Genomic DNA, 27,241 nt, shown 5'->3' with positions numbered 1-27,241 from the left:
ACTATAATACATTTTTATTCTTTACCTTTTTGTATTTTGTTATCATTTTCACAGCTAAAATGTTTAAGATGTATACATAATAGTTTTTCATTCTATGCAATGTTTTTCAAGATTGACACCATTGCTTGATACACTATTTTCCAGTAATTAATTTAAGATGAAAGCTTCTATTTACAGTTTATAATTTTAAGTGGTCTTTAATTAAGTTGTAAGAAGTAATACAAGTTGCATAGAGCAGATGCCTGAGATGTCTGAAATTCTAAACATTTATGTAGCAATTTTATGCTTAGGAAAAACATGACTTAATGAGTTACAACCTATTTTAATAAAGTACTATAGTAAATTGGAGGCATTTTAAAGGCAGAAACAAGAAGTCAGTTATATAATTACTGAAGCATCACAAATTAATTCACTTTTATACCTCTTAATCTGTAAATGCAGTATCTTCATTCAACCAATAAATAACATTAGATAACATATATGCCAAGGTTATGATATTCTTCCTCATTAAATTTTAAGTTATTTAATAGGGATAAGGAATGTCTTATTTACCTGGTATCACCATTGCCTAGGACAATGTCAGACTGGTATATGTGTAGAAATGTTCAATACATATTCATTGGATAAATAAATTCAGCTTAACTTGGTCTCAGATAATTTACAAATGCCTGACAGTAAAACACCAAATACTATATTAACATAGCATTATTCTTTTCAGCATAAACAAAGCACGCTATTTAGTATATTACATTTTATGTTTTATTGGTGGTGACATATAGTAGCAAAAATCTAATATATATTAATTACCATGGTCCTTTATAAATATTTAAAGTTCTTTGTCACGAGCATAATCATACCGCAAGTCATACCATTTATTTTATTTAAAAAATAAAATCCATTTAAGATACCATAAGTATCATAAACCATGATAAGATATTGAGATGGTTACAACTCGGACTTCTAAATGTTTAATTACAATCAAGTGTAGACTTGTACCAACAAGTTAATAATTTTGGTGATCCCTTCTGAGAATTTAGTTTTCATATAATGGTCAGATTAGCATACCTGAAGTTCTATGTTCTTAAAAAGCACATTCAGAGACCATAAATGCAAACAGAAGATTATAAAGTACTCTGAGATGCAGAAACATCTTTTAAAAAATATAAAATATTCATTTTGCCTTAAATATATCCTTTGAATTGAAAATTGATGAGGTTTCCAAATATTATCTTTTCATGTCTTCACAGCCTGGATCTGATCTGATAACAAAAAGCAAACAAAAATTATCAGTTTCTTCAAGGCAAAAGGTATTTTCTAAAGCAATCCTACACAAGTCTATGAGAATATGATTGAAATCTATGCATTCACCTTTTTTTTTTTTTAAGTACAATTCACTCTATAGTGTTTTTATTTTTGTTGAAGCTGTATCTGCACAGTTAAGAGTCAACTACTTCTATGTTGCCTGTATGAAAACAAGTAGTCTCTTTCTTGCGACATCTCTTCTTTCTCTCTTCATAGGCAACTGCATCCAACTTCCTTTTAGGTGATTGCCACTTATATCTAAATAATATACTTTTATTATTGGGCTTCCCCAGTGGCGCAGCGGTTGAGCGCTGGGTTGCGAGGCAGCCTCTGAACGCTGGTTTGATCCCCGGCCGCTGGGTGAGGGTCCCACATGGCGCGCAGACCTCTCCTGCTGCCCTCTGTTCCCCTCAGCAGTGTACTTCGGTCCTTCTGCCTGCTCTGCTCTCCGCTCTGGCTCTGGTGAATTCTCTCACCCTCCCGCGCTTCTGACTGTACCCAGTGCTTGTATAAATAAATATATATATATATATATAAAAGGATTCCTAAGAGGGAATTCATAAAAAAAGAACATGCTTTTATTATTACTTCTTGCAATATTAGTTCCCTCAATGCAACAAGAGGTTTCAGCTCCCACACCCTCCTCCACTGCTACCCTGAAACCTTCATAATGCATAGGACACTTCCAATCTCTTAATATAGTAATTATCAACATGATGATTATATAAGTGCTATTTGCGACTGAGACAGTTGATAAATCCTGACTGCTTTTCTTTCCCTCTAATATATATTTTTCCCACATGGAGTCAATAATTATTTTTATCTTAAACTCTACCTGTATGCTTAGTTTTTTTTTTTTTTTTTCCAATCCACTACTTCCACACTGTTCAAACCTTTCTGAAGTATATTATGCTGTTTGTCAATTTTACCCTTTCAAAGTATTTTCTCCTAGTCTCCCCAAACTCTAACCTGTTCTCTATGCCTGCAGCTATTTTCTTATGAGAGCTTTCATTATTTTTCCAGGATCTCCATTATCATCCTAGGGATTCCTTCCCCTTTCTTGTGTTGGTTTTTCCGTTTTATTATCCGTCATTTTCCTCATCTCGTTTTTGTGGAGTACCCTCTCAGTAGCTACCTCAGTCAAAGGTATAGAAAGTAAATACTTGAGACTACATGGCTAAAGATGGCTTGCTTCTACGGTGATAGAACATGGATAACTGACTGAGAATGATTGCATTATTTTTCTTCTTAGACTGTCTCAGGCATTGCCTAATTAATTATCTTTTAGCTTCCAAATGCTGCTGTTAAGAAGTGTGATGTTGAGGACATTCCTGTGAAGCTGTCTGCAGCCTCTGCAGTGCTGGTTTTATCCCCGCTGGCTGCGGAGATACCCACATGGAGCAGCAGACCTCTCCTGTCCCACCCACTGCTCCCCTCAGCAGTGTACTTCCGTCAGTCTGTTCTGCTTCCCGCTCTGTCTCTGGTGAGTCCTCTCACCAGGGAGGCCTCTCACCTCTGGCCTGTACCCCGGTTCTTGTATAAATAAATCTTTAAAAAAAAGGAAAGGAAAAAAATTAAAAAAAAAAAAGAAGTGTGATGTTATTGTTTCCTTATCCTTTACATGAATCCTCTTTTCTTCTTAGGAAGCTTGTAGAATCTTCCATTTTCAGGGTTAAATTTTAATGATGTGCCTCGGTGTGGGAGTATTTTCACCTACTACACTAGGCTCTCAAGAAGCCTTTCAACTAAAAACCCATCATTCAGTTCTAAAAAATACTGTTTGATAATTTATTTAATGTTTTACTTCCTTCTATTTTCACTGTTACCGCTTTCTGAAATTCCTAATATTAGGACAGTAGGCCTCCTAAACATGAACACTTACTCTATCTTTTCTGTACAATTTTTATTAGTCATCGTTTTTTGGAGAGGCTGTTTATTTTCTTTTAGTTCAGTTTTCCACTTCTACTATTTTAATTTCCCAACAACTTTGCGTTTGTTGTTCCTTTTCAAGCAGTATCTTAGTCATGCTTCTGAATGTCTTTTTTTAATTTTTCTCTTTGAAGATGCTTTAATAGTTTTCTGAAATATTCTCCATAAAAATTCTATTTCCACTAACTTGCCTTTTTTGTTTGTTCATGTTCCATAATTCATAATGTCCTGGTCCTCAAATGCCTGGTGATCCTGACATCTGCTCATATACAAGAAGGAAAAAAATAAAGCTGACTGGACTTTGGAAATGTTTATGAGGCTTGTTAAATGCGATCTTCACCCTAGTACATTTGGCTAAGTCATTTCCTTGGGAATCTCAAATATTAATACTGGGTTGGTCTGATACTTCAAAGATGAGTGTTCTCATCTCCTGCCTATGCACTGCCATTGTTTTCTGGGATAAGTGGAAGACAGACAGAAGCGTATTATAAATAAAAGCTTTTAGCTATTCCTCATTTTCAGTTCAGTGGCATCACATATTGTCTTGCTTTTGCTCTCCAGTCTAAAGATACTTTGTTCAAATCTCTGCGGAGAGTGAACCTGCAATTGCCTTTTGGGGCACAGCTGTACTCTATTGTCCCTTTTCAGACCCACCTTCATCCTTATTTCCAATCAATTGCTGAGCCTCTGAGGATCTGCCATGTAAAGTAGCATGCTTTCCAGCTTTTCTCAGTTCTGGGTTAGGATTCAGCTTTCTCAGATCCATTAAGTGATTCATCATTCATCAGATGTCCATCTTTTTAAAATCTGGTCGACATTTTTGCCCCTCCTATTCTTTTTGCCCTTCTGGGTTAATGTCTTAAAACAAAAGTCTCTTTACTGTGAGTGATATGTGAGGAATGAAACTATGTTTAACCCTCTGTGTTTCACTGGAATCCACATACACACAGTTTATAAATGCCAGGTTTATTAAAACCTGGAAGCATTATCTACTTTTTCTGCATAAAGTTATAAAATGAAACATGAGTCATGTGTGATAATTTCTTTTTGTAAGAATTCATTTGAAAGTTTCAGAATTAGAAAAAAACTTATACCTCTGTAATTTTTTTAAAAAGATTTATTTATTTTTATACAAGAACTGGGGTACAGGTCAGAGGCACAGTAGGGTGAGAGGATTCACCAGAGACAGAGTAGAACAGGCAGGTGGACCGAAGACACTGCTGAGGGGAGCAGCGGGTGAGACAGGAGAGGTCTGCCACACCATGTGGGAATCTCCCTGGCCAGCCAGGAATTGAACCCGTGCTGCAGAGGTTGCGGACAGCTTCACAGAGCTATGCTCAACCCGCTGTGTCACCAGGGAGGCCCCTCTGTAATGGTTTTTGAATATTCTCTGGTTGTTTGAAAAATACTTCAGAGTCAACTTAGGGGTTCCTGTCTTTGGGCTGTTATATATATAGGTAGTTACGGAAAATACAAAAGTAAATGGAATGATGGCACAAAATTTATCATTTAATCTTTTGTACCCAATTGTTCAACCTTGAACTTTTAAAATAAAGAGTAAATTGATTTAAAATGAACTAGAGGCCTTCTTTTTTAATATGCTAGGTAATGTAAGAATTCTACAAGGAAAATGAAAAGATTTACGGAAAATGCTTTGGCTAGTAAAAGTTAACAGTAGGTATAAACTAGACTCCTATATTAACTGTTACTTATTTTGCAAAATAGATTCTGCTTTTGAAATCTGGAGAGTCAGGATCAACAAATTGTAAACTATTTATTATTACCTGGGAAATACAAACAAAAGACCTCACTGAGAAGCAAACAGGTTCATGTTTTAATGATGCACTAAATTTACTCCTCCATTAAATAGAACAGTTAGATAAAAGGGTAAATTTAACATGTATTGAATTTTTTCATATGCTAGACACTTTAATAATATAGTATTACATTTACTATATACAGTTGAATAGTTATGGAAATTTTAATATTATATTAAAAGTGACTTCACAAGATAAGAGATTGCAGCTAATAATAAATTAGTGGAATAAATATATTAGACTTAAAAGTTCAGCTGTTTTTTACTACTATTCCATGCTGTCCACATAAAATGGGGATATTACTACGTATTTGTAGAAATTTTTGTAAAGGTCACACAAGATAATATGGCAATACACACTCGCAAAAATATTTCCAACATTTCCTCTTTAAAAAAATTGGGAGATAAGAGGAGAAAAGACAAATATTAGGTAGCAAGAACAGTTGGCAAGTGGCACTTTGATGTTGGATCATTACTGACACCTAGTGGCCTCATTTTTACAGGCAAAATAAAGCCAACAAAAAAATTCCAGATGAGGAACAAAACAGACATACAGACCAATGGAGAAGAACTGAGAGACAAGAAATAAACCCACACTTACTTGGATGGTTAACATGCAACAAAGGAATCACGAATACATTTACTAGAGAAAGGAAAGTCTTCAATAAATGGTGATGGAAAAACCAGTCACATGAAAAATGAAGCTAGACCATTTTCTCACACCATATACAAAAATTAATTCAAGGTGGCTTAAACTTTGATATAAGACCAGAAACCATAGAAAACATAGGTAGAACACTTCACAACATAGAATTTAGTGATGTCTTTGTGGATTCATCTCCCAACAGCAAGAGAAACAAAAGAGAATACAAACGATTGTAACTATATCAAACTAAAAAGCTTCTGCACAAAAAGCTCTGCACAGGGAAAGAAACTATCACAAGAAATTGTCAGGGAAATGCAAATCAAAAGGACTATGAGTACCATATCACATCTATGAGAATGGCCCATATCAAAAAGACCAGAAACACAAGTGTTGGTGAGGATGTGGAGAAAAGGGAATCTTTAGCACTATTGGTGGGAATGTACACTGATCCATATGACCCAGCAATTACCCTACTATCCACCCAAAGAATGCTAAAACACTAATTTGAAGGGATATATGCACTCCTATATTCATTGCAGCGCTATCTATGGTGTCCAACCTAAGGAAACAACTAAATGCCCAAAGACAGATGAATAGATTAGGAAGACGCGATATATGTACACAATAGAATAACACACTGCCATAAAAAAAGTAAATGGTTAATGTTTGCAACAACATGGATGAAACTAGAAGAGATTATGCCAAGCAAAATAAATCAGAGGAAAGGGATAAATACTGGCTGGTATCATTTAACACAGGGTCAGATAAAAGTAAACCAATAACAAAACTTAGAAATATGACTATAGGGCCTCCCCGGTGGCGCAGCGGTTGAGCGCTGGGTTGCGAAACTGCGCGCGGCCTCTGCGGCGCAGGTTCGATCCCCGGCTGCTCCCCGGCCACTGGAGGAGGGTCCCACATGGCGTGCAAACCTCTCCTGCCGCCCGCTGCTCCCCTCAGCAGTGTACTTCGGTCCTTCTGCCTGCTCTGCTCCCCGCTCTGGCTCTGGTGAATTCTCTCACCCTCCCGCACTTCTGACTGTACCCAGTGCATGTATAAACAAAACAAACAAAACAAAAACCAGCAAACAAATAAATAAAGCATGCCTCTATATAAAAAAAAAAAAAAGAAATATGACTATAGACTATAGAACTGAGTCTACCAGAATGGAGGGGGAAAGAGGAAAACAAAGTGGGGAGGGGGCACAAATGACTATGGATGCCTTGGTGGATACCCACCTACCTATATATACATAACAGCCCAAAGACAAGAACCCCTAAGTTGACTCTGAAGTATTTTCTAAACAACCAGAGAATATTCAAAAACCATTACAGGGTTGTGGTATGGTAAACATACACCTGAAAGGTATTATCCTACACCTTTAAATCATAAAGCGTTGTAAATCAACAGTGTTGTTACCTGAAAAGCCAGATGACTGTCAACCTATATTTAGTAAGTAATGTGTTTTAGATGACTATCATAAGCTTTACTAGTTTTCATCCATACTATATCTGCACTGTGAGCAATGGTAAGCACTTGTAAAATGAGAAATCAGGGCTAAAAATATGATTCTGTTATCTCCTCAGGAATATTCCTCTGGAAGCTATCTGTTTTAAGAGGGAATCAGTTCCGAAACTTTGACCATTTTTTTAGCAGTCTAATAAACCTTTGTTCATATCTCCTGGGTAACAGTAAATAGTTTACACTTTGATGATCTTAACTATCTCTTGGATTTGAAAAACGGTCAAAGCTTACTTTGCAAAAGAGTTAATAGTAAATACATGAGGCTCTATCTTGGACTTAACTTATTAGTCAAAGGTAAATCTTATTAGTCAAAGGTAAATCTAAGTGCAAAAGATGTTCTGAACTTATAACCTCTTCATTTTGTTTCTAGAACTCTGAAATTTATCCTAGCATGATGAACAAAAAGGTATCTAGTTCAATTTCTGCTAATTTAACCTTTCATTTTAAGTTCAAAGTTGAAAAATTTGCAGAAAAATATTGGCAGGTTCACAGAAAAATCTTACTAGTCCTTACCTTTCTCAATAGAATATCTCAACTTGTAAAATATTACTAGAATGTTCTTTGCAGTTTAATGGTAAATGGCATCACTTGCTCAGGAGCAAGTGTAAACTATTTACTATTACATAAATACAAAATTACAAAAGAAATGCAATAGTCCTTGCAGTTAACTGAAACACTCTATCAAATGCAAGTTTAGTTCTCTGAACCAAGGAAATATTAAGCCTCCTTGTGTGTGGGCAAGTAGGCTACTCTCAGATCCAGCATGATGGACGTTATTGCTTATGTGGTTTTCAACATGCAGAAGAGAAAAAAGAAAACCTACAAACTTGACATTAAAAGGTTAGTGTAGAAGAAAGTAGAATTTACAGAGTCTCCGTGGTAGCCTCAGGGTTAAGTCTCAGTGGCCTGAGTTCCATCCCTGGCCAGGGAGCTGACCCACATATGGTGCAGCAGACCACTCCTGTCAAGCCCCCAGTTCCCTTTATCAGCGTATTTCAGTAAATCTACCTGCTCTGCTCCCCACTGTCTCTGGTGAATCCTTTCACTCCCAGCACCTCTGCCTACACCCAAGTTCTTCTAAGCAAAATAAAATAAAATAAAATAAAATGAAAAGAAATAAAATAAAATAGAATTTATAGCCACAAGGATATGACAAGAATTTATTTTAAAAGGCAGGGAGATTCCTAGTAGGAACAATTCCCAGCTGTCTGGCTTACATATGGAATTTTTTGCCTGAACTCTTCAGGATCCTATAATAAGAAGGACCTCGTTTCATTCGTACCTATTGCTCTGTGTGGGTCATTATGCTGTAAGTCATTCCTGTGGTTTAGTAGAAAATGTAACATTAGGAAAAATGATATATTTAATTTAGTTAAATTTACTATATTTAATAGACTGTACTGACATATGATAGCTATTCTGATGTATAACAAATAGAATTGCAAATACATAAAACATGAACAGAATATCAGTATTTATAACACTAAATATGAGTGTTAAAAGTTGTATAATCACACAATACTTATAAATGAAGCTATAAATGGCATACAGCATGAATCTTTAACAGATATACTGTTCAGACTTATTTTTAGTTATTGAAAGTTGGCCTAAAATTGACCCCAAACTTCATATATGATTCTATTACTAGAGGTGACATAAATTTGTTGACATAAGTTAAAATATTTTCAAGAGTTGCATATGTGTATTGATTGTAAAGATGAAAACACTTTATTTAAATAAATCTTTCAGAAAAATATAATAGTAATAAATGGAGCATTAGATACTTACTGTATTGTTTTTTCTGACAGCAGAGATAAATGGAAACAAAAGAAAAAAAGCAATGATGTAACAAAAATTGAAAAATAAAAATGTGAAAGGAAAGGAAATAAAGGCTGAAGATGCATAGCATTTTGTGATGTACCTTGAAGCCAGTCTACTCCTTCTTGCAATCCTTCTCCCTTTATAGCATCACTAGCACTGAAATAAAATTGAAAGAAACATCCATTTCATTACATTACAGAACTATAAGAAAATTTTGTCACATGGAAATTTAATATATTTTGGTAATAATACATTTCTGAACAAAACTGGTTAACCACTGAAATTGAATATAAATAGGAAATATCTGAGCACTCAGGAGCAAGACATGAGAAAATGATTCATAATTTGAACAGACATTGGAAAAGTGTATAACTAAATGTTATTAATCAAGAACATTATTCAGGATGACATTAAGAAAATATATACGTTATTTTTCTAGTGGTAGGAAACTAGTGAGCCTGTCCTATTTTTTCCCAGACCTAAGGGGGCTCACACAATAGCATTTATTTACTAAAATTGTTTGGCTTAGGTTGTAATTTAATCATAGGATGCAATGTCTTTATTTTGAAATGGGTTTTGATATCTATGTGGCACAAGTCTGTAATTATAACTTTGGTAAACTGGTAAAATAAAAAAATCCCAGTAGGTTTCAATCAATGTTTTATCTTTATTGGCTGGAGGAAGATGGATAGGTTATTTAATAATTGTCTTCAGTTTTAGCATATATAAAACAGGAGAATATTACTGTTGGCCTGATATGGTTATTGGGAGAATGAAGTATCTGATTTGTAAATATATATAAAACAGGATCCTATCACTGTCCTTCTATTCTTAAGAAAGTAACTTATGGGCCTCCCCGGTGGCACAGCAGTTGAGGACTGGGTTGCGAAGCTGCCCGTGGCCTCTGCAGCACCGGTTCGACCCCTGGCTGCTCCCCGGCAACTGGAGGAGGGTCCCATATGGCGCACAGACCTCTCCTGCCGCCTGCTGCTCCCCTCAGCAGTGTACTTCGGTCCTTCTGCCTGTTCTGCTCCCCGCTCTGGCTCTGGTGAATTCTCTCACCCTCCCATGCTTCTGACTGTACCCAGTGATTATATAAATAAATAAATAAATCTTTAAAAAAAAAAAAAGAAAGTAACTTAAACACTTTTTTAGATACTACTTTTTAAATAATCAGAAGTAAGTTTTTAAGTTAAAATAATAAAATAGAGGATTTTTATGTATTAATCTTTTTAAAACATGCAGATTGATGGGATTCCTCATGTTACTGATCTAATTGTTTCCTTTCAAAAGACAATTGTTTAATAGCCATTGTTTAATAGCCATAAAGCCATAAATTGTTTTATAGCCATAAATTGTTTAATAGCCATAAAGATTCTGAAGGACTAGGGCAACTTTCAGTGTACTGAAAAATGATTTTAAAATATACTAAATTACCTAAAAGAGTTAATTTGATTCTAATTAAAACAGAAATTATTTCCAAGGAATTAGAGTACTGAGTAAGAATTTGACTCATAGAATTCTTTTAAAAGGAAGACAGGAACAAACAGTACGAGATGCACAATTATTCAAAATAAATTATGTAATATCCATATCAAGTGCAAAATTCAGTAACTGCAATGCTTTAAATCAAGAAAGATCAATGTACAGATTTTTACCACACACTTATAGTAAAAAACAAGTAATACAAATGAAGAACTCCTTCCCCTTTGGAAATCCTGCATCTTTCTTAATAACTCCCAAATGTCTCAAGGAAAGAGGGATGTGCTTGAGGTAGGCAGAGTTTCAGTCCTGGGTAGAGATGCCAGAGGTCCTGTGTACTGACAAGTATCAAGGACTTTCTCCAGCTCTTATCCACACTATTACTTTAAAAAAAAAAAAAAAAGTTACTGTTTTTTTATTGAGGTAATGCTGGCATATAACACCATTTGTACTTTGGAGGTATAGTTACAGGTTCACACCTTTTCAGATGTTCACATCCACCACCAAGGCACCCACAGTCCTCCATCATACTATATTTTTTTCAGCACCAAGGAAAGCTCTTCAAGTTCTTTTTTGAGTTCTACTTTTTGCTTCATATTCTTGTGCTGCTTCTTTAACTTCTTTGGAGTTAAATATATTAGTAAGAAATTGCTTTCCAAATAAAGAATATATAAAAACTTCAGACACTACTTAAGACACGTACTTACTAGTATGTTCAAACAATATCAGTATTTCCATTTTCCTCTAAACAAATATTTCTCATGCATCTATTAAACATCAGGTATTTATTATGATTCCAGGGTTTACAGAGTGAACAAAAGACATTACAGGTTAACAGAAAAATAAAGCAAAATAAAGAAAAAATAAGAGACAGTTAAGACATATTTTCATAGAATTATGAGGAAATTCTCTCTCTTCTGAAGGAAGGGAAACAGCAACAGAAATATTACTTTGGAGAATGGTTTAGACAAAGAGAATAACAATTGTAAATGTCTTGGGATGGGATTGTGGTTTGCTGATTCAATGTGCAAAAGGAAACTGGTGTGGTTGAAACTGAATAAGCAAATTGTTTAAGCTACTTTTTAAAGAGTTGCTTATATTTTCCTATTCCCACACAATTCCAATAAAATTTTAGTAGTTATATATTCATGAATTACTGCAATGCCACAGTTTAATAAAATAAAATCCTTAGCTTACAACCTACCATATTAGGTCACATATAAATTAAGCTCATTAAAAAAAAAGAAAAGCCATGAAGTTTGGATACATTTTTTTCAGAATGAGAAAAAATAAATGTAAAACTTTACCAGATATGCCATGGTTTATCTTTGATGTTCTCTAAACACAGCAACTGAGACACTTTTACAGAAGTCACTGCATCTCTAAGATCCATTTTGTTTGCAAAGAATAAGATTGGTATTCGGCGATGCTTAATATCTAAAAGAGAAAATATGATTATTATCATAATTTGAAGATTTTGGGGTCATTTCCTCCTAAATTCTTAAACTCAAAATCCACAAAAATTGTTTTCTAATCATTTCACCCTATAACACACATAAATAAAAATTTAAAGACAATGTCAGGTATGTATTTGAGTGATGAAGAAGAAAAACAACTTTCTAATACTATCTGCCCTTAGGTAGAAGCTTTTTTTCCTCTTTTTTAAATATTCACTATTATCAATTTTTATTTATTGCTTTTTTCTTTTTTTTTTTGCACAGAACTGGGGTATAGGCCAGAGGTGTGTGTGTGGGGGATGAGAGGATTCACCAGAGAGTGGGGAGCAAAACAGGTGGATTTACTGAAATACACTGCTGAGGGGAGCAGTGGGTGAGACAGGAGAGGTCTGCTGCGCCATGTGGGTTACCTCCCTGGCTGGGAATCACACTCAGGCTAAAGAGGTGATAGCACTGTGACTTAAACCCTAGGCCATCAGGGAGGCCGTGATTGGAGCTATAAAACAAAGTAAAGAAAAACTGGACCACCGCATGCAAAAAAAAAAAATAAATAAATAAACTAGACCACTACCTTTCACCATGCACAAAAATCAACTCAAAATGGATAAAAGAACTGGACACAAAACCTGAAACCATGAAATATATAGAAGAAAATATAGGTGAAACACTACAAGACATACATTGCAATAACATCTTTAAAAGATTCATCAACCAAAGCAAAGAAAGTCAAGGAAAAGATAAACACCTGGGGGGGGGCGGGAGGGGAGGGATTGGGGTCAGAATGGGGGGGGGTTGCAATTGTATGGGGAATATAAAAATAAAATTTATTATTTAAAAAAAAGAATCAATAAAATGAAAAAGAAAATAATAATTGCAGTTGCCAAAGGGATTGTTTGCATGAAATAAATGAGCTGATTTTACAAAAAAAAAAAGATAAACACCTGGGATTACATCAAACTGAAAAGCAAACCAAAACAGAGAGACACCCCACTGATTGGGAAAAAATATTTGCACTCCAGTCAACTGATAAGGGACTGATCACAAAGACATGCAAAGATATGCAAAGATATGCAAAGAGGGGACTGAGGTGATGGTGCCCAGGTGCATTGGTGAAGGAAACTTTATGGGGACTACACCTGAAGGGGTGGGGGGAAGCAAATATTGTCTAAAAATGAACAATGATGTAAAAAATAAAAATATACATATATAAAAAAGTAAATTAAAAAATACCTAAAAAAATAAAAATAAAACAAAGGAAGATGGAAACAGATGTGTGTGTTTGGGGCTCATTAAGCAGTTACTAAAACAGTATTTGCAAAAGGGTCAAAAAGTTTGCATCTTTTGTGTTTATTGTCACCAGAAAGGAGGTAAACTTCAAACAAAATAGAAGGTAGATATGCAGACTATCCTCCTCCACACACTACCAAACTACCACATAAAAATCACAATCCCTGAGAGATAAATGGGACAACCACTGTATACTTGGAGTAGCGGTGCAGTAGAAAGGGTCAAGAAAAACTATTTCAACTGTGCTTGCAGTGATACCTGGGCAGTGCAATACACAAGAGAGGGCTGGCTGCTATTAACTCAGGGGCAGATGCCCACATTGCAGTGACTTTGGAGCACTATGCTATAAAAGGGGGGTATAGAGTTGGTATGCAAGGCAGAGGGTGTACTACTGGAGAGTTACAATAGTAAGGGTGCAGTGATGATAACTCTCACTCCACCCCCAACACTGATTACTGTCTTAAGCCTGATGTTTTAATATAGAACATTTGGAGCCCAAACTCCTAAATCCCCAGGGATAATCAGACCTTGTGTCTCCTCATAGAAGATGCGACTACTAGAAGCCTGAGCTTGTGAGTGATAGTTGAAATTATCCTTACCTAGGGGAAAAACTACAGGAAAAACTGAAGGCTCTCATTAGTAGAGCTTAAGCACCTGAATCTTAATAACAGGAGCAAGTGCCCCAGGGAAAGGCCACATACTTAAAAATCAAAGAGAACAATTCCTTGTTGGCAGACCAGTCTCAACTATTATCCTTACCAGGTACTGTATCTAGTACTCAGTCATAGCGTAGTGGTTGAGAGCGGCAGGAAACTGATATGACTGAGATGTTTTGGTATAGGGCCTGGCCTACAGAAAGGGATCATGGTGGATCCCTAACACACAACGTGGGTGCTGGCAGCACTAGACCTTTGGAAATGATCTTTCAGAGCCCTACTACCCTTGTTTTTTCTACCTATTACTCTTTACTGGTACCAGTGTCTTACTTGATTGAACAGGTGCAGAGGCAGGGGTCTGAAATCTTTAGACATCTAAAGATCCTAGGTGAAAAACCTAGGATTATTTCTAGCTTTTTGTGGTGGGGGTATACTGTCTATTAAGAAAAGGAAACCCCCTATTACAACACATAAAACCTATGTATGAAGAGACAGAAGAATTCTGGAGAAAAAAACCCTGAGAGAAGTATCACTTCAGCAGAACTGTAGAATGTGCCTGAAGATTTTAAGTAACTGTTATAAACATGCTCACTGAATTAAAAAAAAAAAAAATTGCAAAACAGGAACACAGTAAAGATTGGGAAAACACGAGACTACTACAACTAGAACTAATGAATCTAAAAAATATTATAACTGAGGGCCTCCCCGGTGGCGCAGCGGTTGAGCGCTGGGTTGCGAAGCTGCCCGCGACCTCTGCGGCACCGGTTCGATCCCTGGCTGCTCCCCGGCCACCGGAGGAGGGTCCCACATGGCGCGCAGACCTCTCCTGCCGCCCGCTGCTCCCCTCAGCAGTGTACTTCGGTCCTTCTGCCTGCTCTGCTCCCCGCTCTGGCTCTGGTGAATTCTCTCACCCTCCCGCGCTTCTGACTGTACCCAGTGCATGTATAAACAAAACAAACAAAACAAAAGAAATAAATAAATCATAAATAAAAATACATGCCTCTTTAAAAAAAATTTTTTTTTAAATACTATAACTGAATTCAAAAATACAGTAGAGGGCCTCGACCGTAGACAAATGCAAGTAATGGAGAATTAGTGAGCTTGAAGGCACAGTGGTGGAGAATACCCAAATAGAACAACAAAGAGGAAAAAAAAGCAAGAAAACAGGAGACTAGAAAAACCTTGGTATAATACCTTGTATAACAGACTACTACATAGCAATAAAAAAAGAATAAACAAATTACCACAACTTGGGTAATTGCCAAAAAATTATGCTAAAAAAATCAAGACTAAAAAAGTGTATACTTTCCTCCTTTTTAAAATTTTTTTAATTTATTTATATAAGCACTGGGTACAGTCAGAAGCGCGGGAGGGTGAGAGAATTCACCAGAGCCAGAGGGGAGAGCTGAGCGGGCAGACTGACGAAGTACACTGCTGAGGGGAGCACTGGGCGGCAGGAGAGGTCTTCACGCCATGTGGTGGGACCCTTGCCGGTGGCCAGGGATCAAACCGGTGCTGCAGAGGTTGCAGGCAGCTTTGCAACCCAGCGCTCAACCACTGCGCCACCGGAGAGGCCCACTTTCCCCCCCTTTTTTTTTACAAAAATTGTAAAACAGGCAAAATTAATCTGACGCCAGGTGTAGGGTGTTAACGGGAATGGGTATGAGAGAACTTTCATGATGGGGTATGCCATTACCTGAGTGTAATCGCTTATCAAAACCAATGAACTACATACTTCAGATCTGAGCATATACTTTGGGGAAAATAAAGGCCAGAGACCTGGAAAATATTGCAAAACACTTTGAAACTTAAAAACTATATGGTGCTGTAGGTAAAGATGTAATGAATGCGGCAAAATTATTGTTTTAAAAAATAAGTTTTATATACAAGATAATTACAGTATAGTCATTGTTTTTGATGACACCAAAGAACAAAACATCATATATAAACATAATCTAAGGTACAGATATCCCAGACAAAAAGACACAAACACACACATACACACACGCGCACTCACACACACACACAGACAGGCAGACACATACATACACATACCTGGATGATTCAGAAGAGTATCAAGTTCTTCTTTGGCCACCACCATTCTTAATCTATCACTACTATCAATGACAAAAATAATGGCTTGTCCTTCTCTATATAATACAAAGAATGAAAAAAATTAAAACTAAACGTATTTCCATGTTTACTATATTTGCATTATGCAACCTATGTATTATCTCTTCATGTCCAATATCCATTTATTGTTATAGTCTTTGATGCTATTTCTTATTAGTTTATACAAATGATTACCATCTTAACCATTAGTCATATTTCATGTAAAATAATCTCTTTTCATCTGGGTAATAATATGGTAAGTTTAATGATTTTAAAGTTATTTCATAATTTAGAAAGATTACAAGGAAAATCATAATCCCATTACATAGGTACAATCACTATTAATACAATCACTATTAAATCAATTTTGACACTTTGTGTCTCTTCACATTTTAATATCTACATCAGAATTTAAACAGCCTCCTGCTGTTTTAGACCCTGCCTTTCTTACATATGTGTACATTTCTTTGATTTTTTTTGCAGTATAATGTGAACTATTTTTTATATGAAACATTAAAGCTGTATACCAGTGTTTCTCAACTATTTTCTACCATGACCATAGTGAGAAACAGTATGTGCACTGAGTGTAACAGGCACATAAGTATATGACAAAATATTTGTAGTAAGTTTCCTGAATCAAACTTGCAAGTGGCTTTTATTTTATTTATTTATTTTTTTTAAAGATTATTTATTTATACAAGCACTGGGTACAGTCAGAAGCGCGGGAGGGTGAGAGAATTCACCAGAGCCAGAGTGGGGAGCAGAGCAGGCAGAGGGACCGAAGTACACTGCTGAGGGGAGCAGTGGGCGGCAGGAGAGGTCTGCGCGCCATGTGGGACCCTCCTCCGGTGGCCGGGGAGCAGCCAGGGATCGAACCGGCGCTACAGAGGCTGCGGGCAGCTTCGCAACCCAGCGCTCAACCACTGAGCCACCGGGGAGGCCCACAAGTAGCTTTTATTTTATTCTATTTGATTTTTTAAAGCTAATGACCAGTCACAGAACTGGTTTAAAGATTCACTTATATGTCATTTCAAAAAAACACTGACTGTCTCTGTACTTTTCTTTTAAAGGTTATAAAGCATTCCATTACATGGATGTGCCATCAACTGTGTCTAACCTCTATTGCTGGGTCTTTAAAATTTCCAATTTTAATTAGTATGGAAACTTTTGGGATAAACTCCCTACTAATTACATTTTTTAATTTTCTTGATGCTTCAAGGTTTTTCTCTTAGGAGAAATCTTTCTAGGAAGACATATATAATTTAAAGCTTTAGGTAAACCTTGACAAAGTGTTCTCCAGAAATGCTTTATCAAGTTTTACCTTCATTACTAGCATTTTTTCTATCCCTTGAAGGCACAGTTATATATTTTTTTCAATTTTTATCACTCAAACAGTATATTATTTCAGTTTGTTTTTAATTATTACTAGTAAAATTCAATGTTTTCATATATTTATTACACTTTTTGTGAATCATTTCTTATAGTCATAACTTGATATTTTAAAATTTAATATTAGAATTAAATAAATATAGAAATGAAAGTTTCCAATGTTTCTTTCTCCTATCAGTAAAAAAATGGATGCAGATTATCATGAAAACTTTAAAATGTCCAATCATGTTGGAGAGAGTATTTTATTTATGGAATTGATTCTAAGGAACCATGAACAATGAAAAAGATTTATGCAGCGAGATGTTAATTGTTCATAATCTTCAAAAACTGAAAAGAGCATAAATGTCCAAAAATAGAGAAATGATAAAGCAAATTTTGGTATAGGCATTATGAAAAAATATTAGGCAAACAGAGTTACATTTTTTGTATATATATGCTGATTTTCCCTTAACTGAAAGGCAGGATAGAAAACTGTACATTATATATAATTTAGAAGGCTCCTTTCCAAATTATATGACATTTATTTATGTATTTCTAAAGAGAAATACACCAAAAAGATTAACAATGATAAATTTTTTAGTGGGATTTATGGGAGACATTTTTTATATTCTTTTCTATATTTTCCAAACATTAAAATAGACACTTCTTATATTTTTGCACTTTGTTGTATTTTATGAGTATTATGCAAAATCTATACAAAAGATAATTAATATTACAGAACCATTAAGTGCCAAAGCAAATTTGACTTATAATCTTACAATTCCAAAAATAAATGCTATGAATGGTTTGATGAATATTGAACTCACTGTTTTCTTCTTTACATATATATACTAAGTACATATTTATATTGAGTACATTTTTATTTATATAAAGAAGATACATAAAAATGTCATCATATACCATGCTGAACATATTCTTTTATGTGTATTTTTGCCCACTAGTCCTAGTCATAGGATAGGTTTTAAAATGTAAAAATGTTGGTTGGCTGGAGGGCATGAGCATTTTTCATTTTAACAGATATTGATAAATTACCCTGAAAAATGTTATAATCCCATTCTAAGAGTGGTTCATTTTGCCAATAGTAGAGTTAATTAATCTTTTTAACCTCTTTCAGTCTAATAGATTAAAATGCACTTGTTCTTTCATATTCATAAAATTATAAAGAATACCAGAAATAAATGTACTATTACTGCAGACTTCTCAATATTCACCATTCTATGTACAACTTATCTAAAATATTCCTGAATTCATTAACTTCTTCCAGAGATTGTGGGGGGAAAAAAAAGGGACTTAAAAATCAAAGCAAATTTTTTTTTTGAAGTAATATTTTCTATATATTCTTATTCCTTTTAAAGCCATTAAATGTTATTTTTAAAAAAGTAACTAGGGCCTCCCTGGTGGCAGAGGGGTTAAAGCCAGTGCTATCAAGCTATTACTAGTCACTACTACATGAATTTGATCCCCAGCTAGGGAGCTAACCCACATGGTGCAGCAAACCTCTCCTGACTCACCCACTGCTCCCCTCAGCAGGTATTTCAGTAGATCTGCCTGTTCTGTTCCCCACTCTGTCTCTGGCAAATCCCACCCCCCGCACCTCTGGCCTACACCCCAATTTTTGTATGCACAAATAAATAAATCCTTAAAAAAAAGGTAACCATACACATATATAAAGTAACTATATATAAATCCTTAAAAAAGGAACTATATATATATACTACATATATATTATACTTTATATATATTATTATATATATTACTTTTTATATATATTATATATATTACTACTAAATATAACTTTTTTTAAGGATTTATATATATATATATAAATAAAAACAGGAATTGTTTACCAACTAATGGAAAAGGAGTTAAAAAAATCTTGCATAGAAAATTCAGGTTTCATTAAAAAAAAAGGCAAAAGCTTCTCATTTCCCTAGAGAATTTAATGCATGATACCACAAACACTGACCCTCAAATTTTTGACACTCTTCTCTTTCTCTCAGATTTCCTCTTGTTATATATGTTTTAAATGGGCCTTATATATCTATTACAGTATTCATTGAAAAGAACATCTGGAATAAATCTTCTCTGGTTCATCTGGAAATACATTTTCCCCCACATGACAGGAAAGAATTATCAATTAAAATTAAAGCCTGATTTGGTAGTCCCCACACATCATTTCAAGATCAGGTCATAATGACAAAAATGTATTTAATCAATGAATACTGTTCCAAGGTTCAGACTCCAAAAGTGAATTACACTGCTTAAATAAAGGAGTCCTGGCAATAGTGGATGTTAATTAGTAACTTTAACATCAATGTAAATCTTGAGAGAGTTTAACACATCTGAATCCTAGTAACTGGACAAATATTAATTCGAAGTGATCATCAAGAATCTGACCTACATATGCTGAAAAACTGTCTCTTTTATTTTTTAAGATTTATTTATTTTTGCATAGAAGAACTGTGGTATAAGCCAGAGGTATGGGGGATGAGATGATTCACCACAGACAGAATGGGGAGCAGAACAGGAAGATTTACTGAAATATACTGCTGTGGGGAGCAGAGGGCAAGACAGGAGAGGTCTGCTGCGGCTATATGTGGGTTAGCTCCCTGGCTGGGGATCGAGCTCAGGTTGTCAAGGTGATAGTGCTGAGACTTAACCCCTAAGCCATCAGGAAGGCCCTGAGAAGTATCTTGGTTAGAATTACTTGTGAAATAAATGGTAAACTGATATAGACAGTTTGTACTGCTAGTTTAACTAAATTTATTCAGATAAGTATTTACTTATCTGTATGTCCAGCATCATACTAGGCCTTGAAAAAAATAATTTGAGTAAGAAATAATCCCTGAGCTTGAGGAGTTCATATTCTCATCAGGGAAGCAACCATGGTATATGATTTTAAGATGTAATGAATATGATTACAAAGCTATGAATGAACAAATTACTGTGTGAACACTGAGGGCAAAATAACTGGTCAAAACGGTGAAACTTCACAGAAGAGGGGACTTGTAAGCTAATTTTTAAAGCATGAATACATTAACCAGAGAGGTTGGGTAAAACAGGGTATTAAAAACAAAATTTGAAGGACCTGAGCATTTGAGAAAAAAGTGAATATGACTGTACCTTTATTTTTTTTAATTAGGACATGTACTTACATATATGAAAAATTTACACTGCAAACTGCTTATGTAATATTTTGGATTTTTAATCTTTTTTTTTAAAGATTTATTTATTTATTTTATACTAGCAATGAGTACAGTCAGAAGCACAGGAGGGTGAGAGAATTCACCAGAGCCAGAGCAGGGAACAGAACAGGCAGACTGACGAAATACACTGCTGAGGGGAGCAGCGGCACAGTGCTGTGCATGAGAGGTCTGTGCGCCATGTGGGACCCTCACTGGTGACCAGGGATTGAACGGGCGCTGCAGAGGCTGAGCTTCGCAGCCCAGCGCTCAACTGCTGCATCACCAGGCGAGGCCCTCTAATCATATTTTGTTATCAAAATAGAACCATCAGTTAATGTTAACTATCAGTTAACATTCACAAACATACTTACTTATAGTAGTGTTCCCAGAGATTTCTGTATCTTCCTTGACCTGACATATCAAACACTGTAAAAGACAAACTACAAAAAAACAAAAAAGATGACATTGTAAGTTACTAACTTAAAGTGTAACTTATACTAAAAATTTTAGATTGTTTTCAATCAAAGAAAACACCCTTGAATATATATAATATTCAACTTTGGCTAATTTTTATTTTCAAGTGCCATAAAATAAATTTATTGAACACAGCATTTTGCATAACTGATATATAAAAATGTTTTTTTTTTTTGCTAGTGAGGTTATAAGAATTTGTCTTAAGTCTAAATTGTGAAAAACAGTCCTGAGGCAGTGGTACAAATATTTTTAATGCCTATAGGTTCATAAAACAACAGATTACTTTTTCTAAGAGTGGGAGGAATAATTAGGTAGATCAAATATTATCATTTTCATTCCAAATCTTTGTCACAAGTATAATAAAGATTACCTGGATGATTTGAATTTCTCTATGCTGAATCCTATTGTTGGAACTATATCTTGAGATTGAGCCTTTAAGGAAAAAGACAAAGCTTAGAAATTTGCAATTAACAAAAATGAATTTTTCCATTCTTAAAAATAAAAGCATTCAGATTTTTCCAATTCTAAAACCTGCCACTAAAGAGACAAAGGATTAAACAAAATTATAATTTCTGCAATGGAATTAAAACGTATAAATTCTTTTTTTTAAAGATTTATTTATTTATGCATACAAAAGCTGGGGGGCAGCCCAGAGGAGCAGGTGGGTGAGAGGATCCACCAGAGACATAGTGGGGAGCAGAACAGGCAGATCTACTGAAATAAACACTCAGGGTAGCAGAGGGCAAGACAGGAGAGGTCTGCTGGCCAGGGATTGAACTTGTGCTGCAGTGGCTGTGGATAGATTCATAGTGCTGGGAGTTAATCTCTTGTGCAAGTTTAAAGTTCACTAATAGGGCCTCCCCGGTGGCGCAGTGGTTGAGCGCTGGGTTGCAAAGCTGCCCGCAGCCTCTGCAGCGCTGGTTTGATCCCCGGCTGCTCCCCGGCCTCCAGGGGAGGGTCCCACATGGCATGCAGGCCTCTCCTGCCACCCACTGCTCCCCTCAGCAGTGTACTTCGTCAGTCTGCCTGCTCTGCATCCCGCTCTGGCTCTGGTGAATTCTCTCACCCTCCCGTGCTTCCGACTGTACCCAGTGCTTGTATAAATAAATAAATAAATAAATCTAATTAAAAAAAAAAAGTTCACTAATTATGAATCTGCATAATGTATGTGTCGTGGTTCACATTTTATTTGCTAAGTTACCCTGAGTTCACATGTAGGATGTTCTAATCTTTCAACACATAATTACTGAGTTATATTTGCTATAAACTGTCTTCATGTCTAGATGGCGAATGACAAATATACATGGTCCTTGCTCTCATGGAGTTTATAAGCTAGAGGAGGTTAACAGCAATGAACAACTAAGGAACAAATGAACAGAACTTCAGGCAGTGATAAGTACGCTGAGAGGTAACTGGGGGGTGGAGACAGCAGGGCAGGGGAGGGGTGGCTTGGGGCACCAGAGAAGAGTGCTCATAAAAGGCGTCTCACAGGTGCTATCTGACCAGGAGTGAAAATCACAAAGGGGGAAAGGTCATGACAAGATCTTAATAATGAACATTCCAGTTAGAGGGATCAGTGCAGTGACTCCATGGAGGAAGGAACTTTCCTCTCATGGAAAGTACAAGAACTGCATGTCTAACGTATAGTGAGTAAGGGTAAGAACTGTATCTAAGGAAGTAAGAGAGGCAGGTCTTGAAGGGCATGGTAGGGAATTCTGTGTGAAGAGGTTGCAAGTGGGCAGGAGAACAGTAGGAGTCCTGCTGACAAGTCCCAAAGGCAAGTAAAATGCTTTATATTGGAACTTAATTCATAAGGTGACTTCTAACATTTTCATCATAAAAACTGTTTCACCTTTTGAATAAAAATCTACTTTCTAGTCCAGATGTCCAAGAGTTATTATTGACTCTTACCTTTCTACATCCTATATACAACCATTCTTTAAGTGTTATTGGTTCTATCTCACTTAGTCTAGACCCTTATCATTTCTTGCTTTGAATTGCTGTAACAGTCGCCTAATTACTCCTAATTTCTAATATGCTGCCTCATGTAAGTTACTTAGCTTCTCTAAACCTTAGTTTTCTCAAATGTGCAATATAGTATTACTAATCTTAATTCAGAAAGTTATGAGAATTAAATGAGTTAACAGATACCAAATACTCCACAGTGTATGGCCCAGAGTAAATAATCAACAGATGTTTGCTATTAAATAAGTATACTCTTACTGATTTCAGCCATAAAGCTATTTTCTCCATACTGCTTCAAGTGTAACTTGATAAAAATTTCCCTCTTCAGAAGAGTTCATCTTGTTGCTTTTATATGAAAACAGGAGTTGTAGAGGGAAAATTGTTTCCTCACATCATTAACTTCACTCAGGTGGTCTGCTTTTAGAAAAATTTTTTTTAAAGATTTATTTATTTATTTATACAAGAACCGGGATACAGGCCAGATGTGCGGGAGGGTGAGAGGATTCACCAGAGACAGAGCAGGGAACAGAACAGGCAGACTGACGAAACACACTGCTGAGGGGAGCAGCAGGCGAGACAGGAGAGGTCTGCTGCGCCATGTGGGATCCTCGCCGGCTGGCCGGGATCGAAGCTGTGCTGCAGAGGCTGCAGACAGCTTCACAGTGCAGCGCTCAACTGCCTGCACCACTAGGGGAGTCCCTGCTTCTAGAAATTTTAAGTTCAAATGGAAAACAGACTGAGAAGTCACTGGATCTTGGTCACCTTAAGAGTAATGTGCTATTACAGGAGTACTCTCGCCCCCAGAGCATCCCTGGTTTTGCCCTTCTGAAGTCTGTTTATTCAATTTGTTCTTACATTCTGTGAGCTACCTAGTATTCTTATAATTTTTTTGGTTTATATTACAATTTATTTCCTGGCACTGAGATTCCTGCTTCAAACCTAAGGGTCCCTTCACTGAACAACGAACTTTATAATGAGAGTTCCCTTATTTTTGCTGTCCCCTAATATCCCAATATTTTGATTTTGAGGGTTTTCATGTAGAAATCACATGATAAAATTATCTGTTATTATTATTAGGAAAAACATACCAATAAAAAAGCGAGGAAGTTTAAAGAAATTTCAAAAAACGTCTTTAAGATAGTAGCCTTGTCTTCACTGAATTGTAATTAGAACATTTGCCCAGACTCTCCACAATCACATAATCACTGCGCTTCTCTATAACTCTGTTGCCAGAGAAGATCCCTTTTAACTTGCTATTTTACTTAAAGTGAAAGTTAAACAACTTTCTTTTCTTCCCCCACATCCCTAAAGTTTTAATGGAAGATAATTAGACAAAAAACCTTTACAAATTAATCAGACAGAACAAGAATTCCTCTGATTCAAGAGGGATTTTCCTCAAAAGAATTCCACAAATAGTCTCAAACATTAAACTCCCTCTGCTCTATCCAGGAACAAGTACATATGATCACTCTCTAAATTGGACAGAAAGGTAGAGAGCAAGTATAGAAAATATTATGGGAATATTACCTAAGTGAGTTGGACCATTTGAGAGAGTCCAGGGATAAACATCAATAGGAATGGAGCAAGATTTTTGATACCCTATTTGGTGAGTTTTATTAGGTCAGCTGAATGGGATATCCTTGGTGCATCTGTCACCATTCCTCATCCATAAAAAAAAATCATCCATCAATTGTTTGCCAGAAAATATATTTAAATACCAAGTATTCTAGGTGTTTGGGATTCAGTTCTGAATAATACAAGATCTGTGCTCTTACAGAACTTAAATTCATAATGAGTAAATTTAATAAACAAATTAGCAACTGAATATGCAAGGTAAGAATATAAAACTGGATGATGTGCCAGAATGACAGCATGTATTCCGTGGAATGGGGCGGGGGTGATGTGGGGGGAGACTGGGAAATTTAAAAGAAAGGTGTTTAAAGAGTATATCACTAAGAAATGACAGTTAAGAGCAGATTCTTGAAAAGAGTGATCAGGTTACAACATCCCCTCATGTCTCCTCATTCATTAATTTAGAAGGAAAGACAAATACTGGATGATTTTACTCCTTTGTGGAATAAGTAAAACAAAACAAAGGAACAGACAAAACTAAACCAAACAAACTCTGGATATCTGACTGTAAAATTGAGGCGGCCAGAGGGAGGAAGTAGGAGAAAAAGGTGGGGAGCAATGGACTATGGTATACGATTTAGGGTGTTTTGGTGGCAGGTATGGTAACATATACCTGAAAAGGTGTGAATCTGACCTATGAGTCCAACAGTGTTGTAAACCAACATTAGGCTCAATAGAATAATAATAATAATATATATATATACACACACTCTCATACACACATATAGATATACATGATAGAAACCCACAGAGAAGCACCAGTTTTAAGTCAATAGTTTGACTACAAAGTGAGACTACTATTAAACAAGACCTGCAACATTTTCAGCAAGGCATTTGCTGAAAGAGCCCTATAAATTTCTATAATTTGCTTAATTTATTAATAATGTTTCTAATGGTGGAGCCATATGCCATCACATGCATTCTTATTTGCTTTTACCCATGCAGTGAAACCAGAAAAGGAGAATATTTCCTTGAGAAGGAGATCTTGGGAATTTTGGGAGGCAAATTTCAATTTAAGAGTGTCAGAAAATCCTGTGGCCAGATCTAAGCCATACCTTCCAATATCAACTTTTTCAATAATGCCGTTATTTTCCATCTGCCGAACTTCAGCAGGCACATCTCAGCTGATCCCAGCTCAGTCAAGGACCCCTTCTAAAACACCTAAATTACTTTCCAAATTCATTTTCATTTTCTTATCCTGACTGCCTCAGTCTCCCCTAAAAATACAGTAGCAGATAGTTGTTTTTACATAGCAAACACATCCGTGTAGAAAAGCAATAATGGTATTTTTGTAATTCCAAACCAAGCTCCAGGTGAACAGAAATGAAACTGAAGCTGTTGCAAAAGAAAGTGGAGCAGTAAGATTTCTCATTTCACCCAATCTGAAGTATGTTTACAGATAATTAAGCTTAATTAGCTTACTTAGCAGCGTATTTCTCACTCTCTAGTCATTCGATTTTTAAGAGTAACAGATTCCTAGTTTTTACCTCATCTATATGTGGTCTGTTATTTTTCTTACTCAACATTTTTATTTGACTAATTTTTTTTACCTAAATACATGTACTTACGAACTATATTAATTATATAACTAATATCCATTCTCCCTTTCTTTCATACTCATAGAACCCTATTACTTTTGGTAGCAGCAATATGCTCTGCTTTAAAAAAAAAAATGTAGCTTCATATTCAGATAAGGATAGTCAGTGAGATATAAGTCAGCTATTGGGGGTCTTCTGAGTAAGTTCTTTAAGGAGGACTTATTTAGCTAGAAGACCTACTCCATTAATATGATGTTATTTTCCCCTAATAGTATGTTTTTTTTTCCCATAGTTAATCAAGGTGACCATGTGGATATTTTCAGGATGAAAACCAGGCACTAAGGATAGGTACAAAGGAAAAAAAAGAAGATGCCTGAGTCTTTAGTCCACTGCTACATAGGATTTTTTTATTTGTAGCAGAATCTAACTTTAATTATATATCATATATTAAAAAGTCAGCTTTAATATATTTTTCAGTTATTAAATACTGTGTTCATATATTTATCACTTAAGTGACTTAAAGTCATCTCTCTTGCTTAATTCTATTGATAAACATACCACATTCTTGGGGAAAACTAATTATCCAAAGGCATTATAAAAATGATTCACCTTTCCCTTTGTTTCACTCCTTCCATAAAAAGAAGGCAATGTTATGTGAAAGGAAATTTGACTAATTTGTGAAAATCTTTGGAGGGAAAAGAAGACACTTGAAAAAGAATAATCAAGATTTATCTATATACTTGCATAAAATACACTGCTAAGTAGGCCTGACTCATGCTACTTTAAGGTACTAGAAAGTTAACAAAATTTTATAACAAAAGTATATTAAGTTATAATGGCAAATAAAATAATTTTTATAATGTTTTCTAGCAGAAAATACATAAAGAATCCAACAAAAATACTTACATTTGAAGGTTTAAGTTTGTTGATGATTGTTGTTTTGCCACTATTATCCAACCCAAGGCACAAAACGTGAACCTCCTTTTTCTTCAGACCTAGCAAGCCTGAAAGTCTGTCTAGCAATCCCAT

The 27,241-nt window shown here is 35.6% G+C and overlaps 1 protein-coding gene across 1 annotated transcript; it reads right to left on the bottom strand.

The window, feature by feature from the left end:
• Nucleotides 1–1,233: 1,233 nt before the first annotated feature.
• Nucleotides 1,234–27,241, bottom strand: ARL6 (ARF like GTPase 6; the record flags this gene model as incomplete). The annotated part of the gene is made up of 7 exons (XM_084232492.1): nucleotides 1,234–1,259; nucleotides 9,136–9,191; nucleotides 11,825–11,954; nucleotides 15,973–16,067; nucleotides 20,975–21,043; nucleotides 21,448–21,509; nucleotides 27,119–27,241. 7 exons carry the CDS (start codon nucleotides 27,239–27,241, stop codon nucleotides 1,234–1,236), a joined length of 561 nt encoding a protein of 186 aa, XP_084088618.1.

The sequence above is a fragment of the Talpa europaea genome, assembly GCF_964194135.1.
Source record: "Talpa europaea genome assembly, chromosome: 4".
In the NCBI taxonomy this organism is placed as follows: Eukaryota; Metazoa; Chordata; class Mammalia; order Eulipotyphla; family Talpidae; genus Talpa; species Talpa europaea.
This window is presented reverse-complemented; position numbering and strand designations above follow the sequence as displayed.